Source organism: Austrofundulus limnaeus, unplaced genomic scaffold (assembly GCF_001266775.1).
Source record: "Austrofundulus limnaeus strain Quisiro unplaced genomic scaffold, Austrofundulus_limnaeus-1.0 Scaffold2896, whole genome shotgun sequence".
Classification (NCBI taxonomy): domain Eukaryota; kingdom Metazoa; phylum Chordata; class Actinopteri; order Cyprinodontiformes; family Rivulidae; genus Austrofundulus; species Austrofundulus limnaeus.
The window spans coordinates 5,276-7,177 of NW_013955298.1; the positions used below are offsets into that span (position 1 = coordinate 5,276).

Genomic DNA, 1,902 nt, shown 5'->3' on the forward strand with positions numbered 1-1,902 from the left:
TCTTTATCCCACCCTTCTATTTATCAACAAAGGCCGTGAAAGTGTTACTACAATGGTCAACTGCTTAAATATACCTAACTTTGATACATGTCTCAGTTTTAAATTTGATGTTTACTCACTTCTATTCGCTACCGTCGCTTTTTATGTAACTTGAGCTATCTTAGAGTTTGCAAAATGATATATAAGCTCTGTCCCTCAATATAACCGGTTTTTTAAATACTTACTTCTATTTTTAATTGCGATATATATTCTTGTTACAGCTAGTACACTATTTCAAATCTTTATTGGGTGAGAAGCAGTATGTATAATATCTTTTCTTCTAATTGGCTGATGATCAGGACGAACTAACGCAAATACAGCTGCACTACAAGCAGTTATTTATAACCGAGTTGGGGATATCGGACTAATCCTAACACTAGCTTGAATAGCTATAAACATAAACTCTTGGGAACTACACCACCTATTTGCCATTTCAAAAAACTTTGACTTAACAATACCCCTATTTGGACTAATCCTAGCAGCAATAGGAAAATCCGCACAATTTGGTTTGCACCCCTGACTACCCTCCGCTATAGAAGGCCCTACTCCAATCTCAGCCCTTCTTCACTCTAGCACAATAGTCGTAGCTGGTATCTTTCTACTAATTCGATTCAGCCCTTTATTAGAAAACAGCCCCTACGCCCCAACCGCCTGTCTCTGCTTAGGCGCTGTAACCACATTATTTACCGCCGCCTGTGCTCTCACTCAAAACGATATTAAAAAGATTGTAGCTTTTTCAACATCTAGCCAGCTTGGTTTAATAATAGTCACAATTGGCTTAAACCAACCTCAGCTGGCTTTCATACATATCTGCACTCACGCATTTTTCAAAGCAATACTCTTCCTATGCTCCGGCTCCCTTATTCACACCCTAAACAGCGAGCAAGACATTCGAAAAATAGGAAACATACCCCAAGTCTCTCAAATGACAACAACCTGTCTCACCATTGGTAGTTTAGCCCTTATAGGAACCCCCTTTTTAACAGGCTTTTTTTCTAAAGACACTATTTTAGAGGCAATAAACTCATCATATCTAAACGCCTGAGCCCTGGCCCTAACACTTACTGCTACTATATTCACAGCTATCTATAGTATTCGTATCATTTATTATGCTCTAATAGGTTACCCTAAGTCTCTTCCTACTTTGATGGCTGAAGAAAACAACCCACTACTAATTAAGCCTCTAAAACGTCTAGCTTGAGGAAGCATCCTTGCTGGACTATTAATTTCACTAAGTATTGTTCCCTACAAACCTTACACCTTATCTATGCCTATAACAATAAAAATATCTGCTCTCCTCTTAACAATGCTGGGCCTATTTTTAGCTGTGGAACTAACATTTATAGCTTCAGAGCAACATAAACATATTCCTTCAACCACTCTTTTTATATTCTCCGTTCTGCTCGGATATTATCCCCAAACAATACACTTTTTGATCAGTAAAATAAGTCTAACCTTTGCCCAAAACATTGCTATACAAACGATTGATCAAACTTGGCTGGAAAAAATAGGCCCAAAATTAGTTGAAACATTAAACATACCTTTAATTTCTATAACAGATAACTTTCAACAGGGTGTAATTAAAGTCTACCTATATTTATTACTTCTTACAGCAATAATTATAATAACTATTTCCTATATAAATTAAGCTGCACGGATCGCACCTAAAGAACGCCCTCGAACTAAACTTAAAATAACAAATAAAACTAACAAAAGACCTCATGCTCCTACGACTAATAAAAGACCCCCAAAAGAATATAACAATGACACCCCTACTAAACCCTCTCGAACAACACCGTTACTATAACAATCAGCCCCTATAATTCAAAAATTATTATATGAAAAATCAACAAATAATAAAAC

The 1,902-nt window shown here is 36.5% G+C and overlaps 1 protein-coding gene across 1 annotated transcript; it reads left to right on the forward strand.

Annotated features, from left to right (window-relative positions):
• On the forward strand, nt 1–1,902 carry LOC106511533 (NADH-ubiquinone oxidoreductase chain 5-like; the record flags this gene model as incomplete). Its single annotated transcript, XM_014000291.1, is given in 1 exon segment — nt 1–1,902. A coding segment is annotated over 1 exon segment (1,635 nt). The 3' UTR covers nt 1,688–1,902.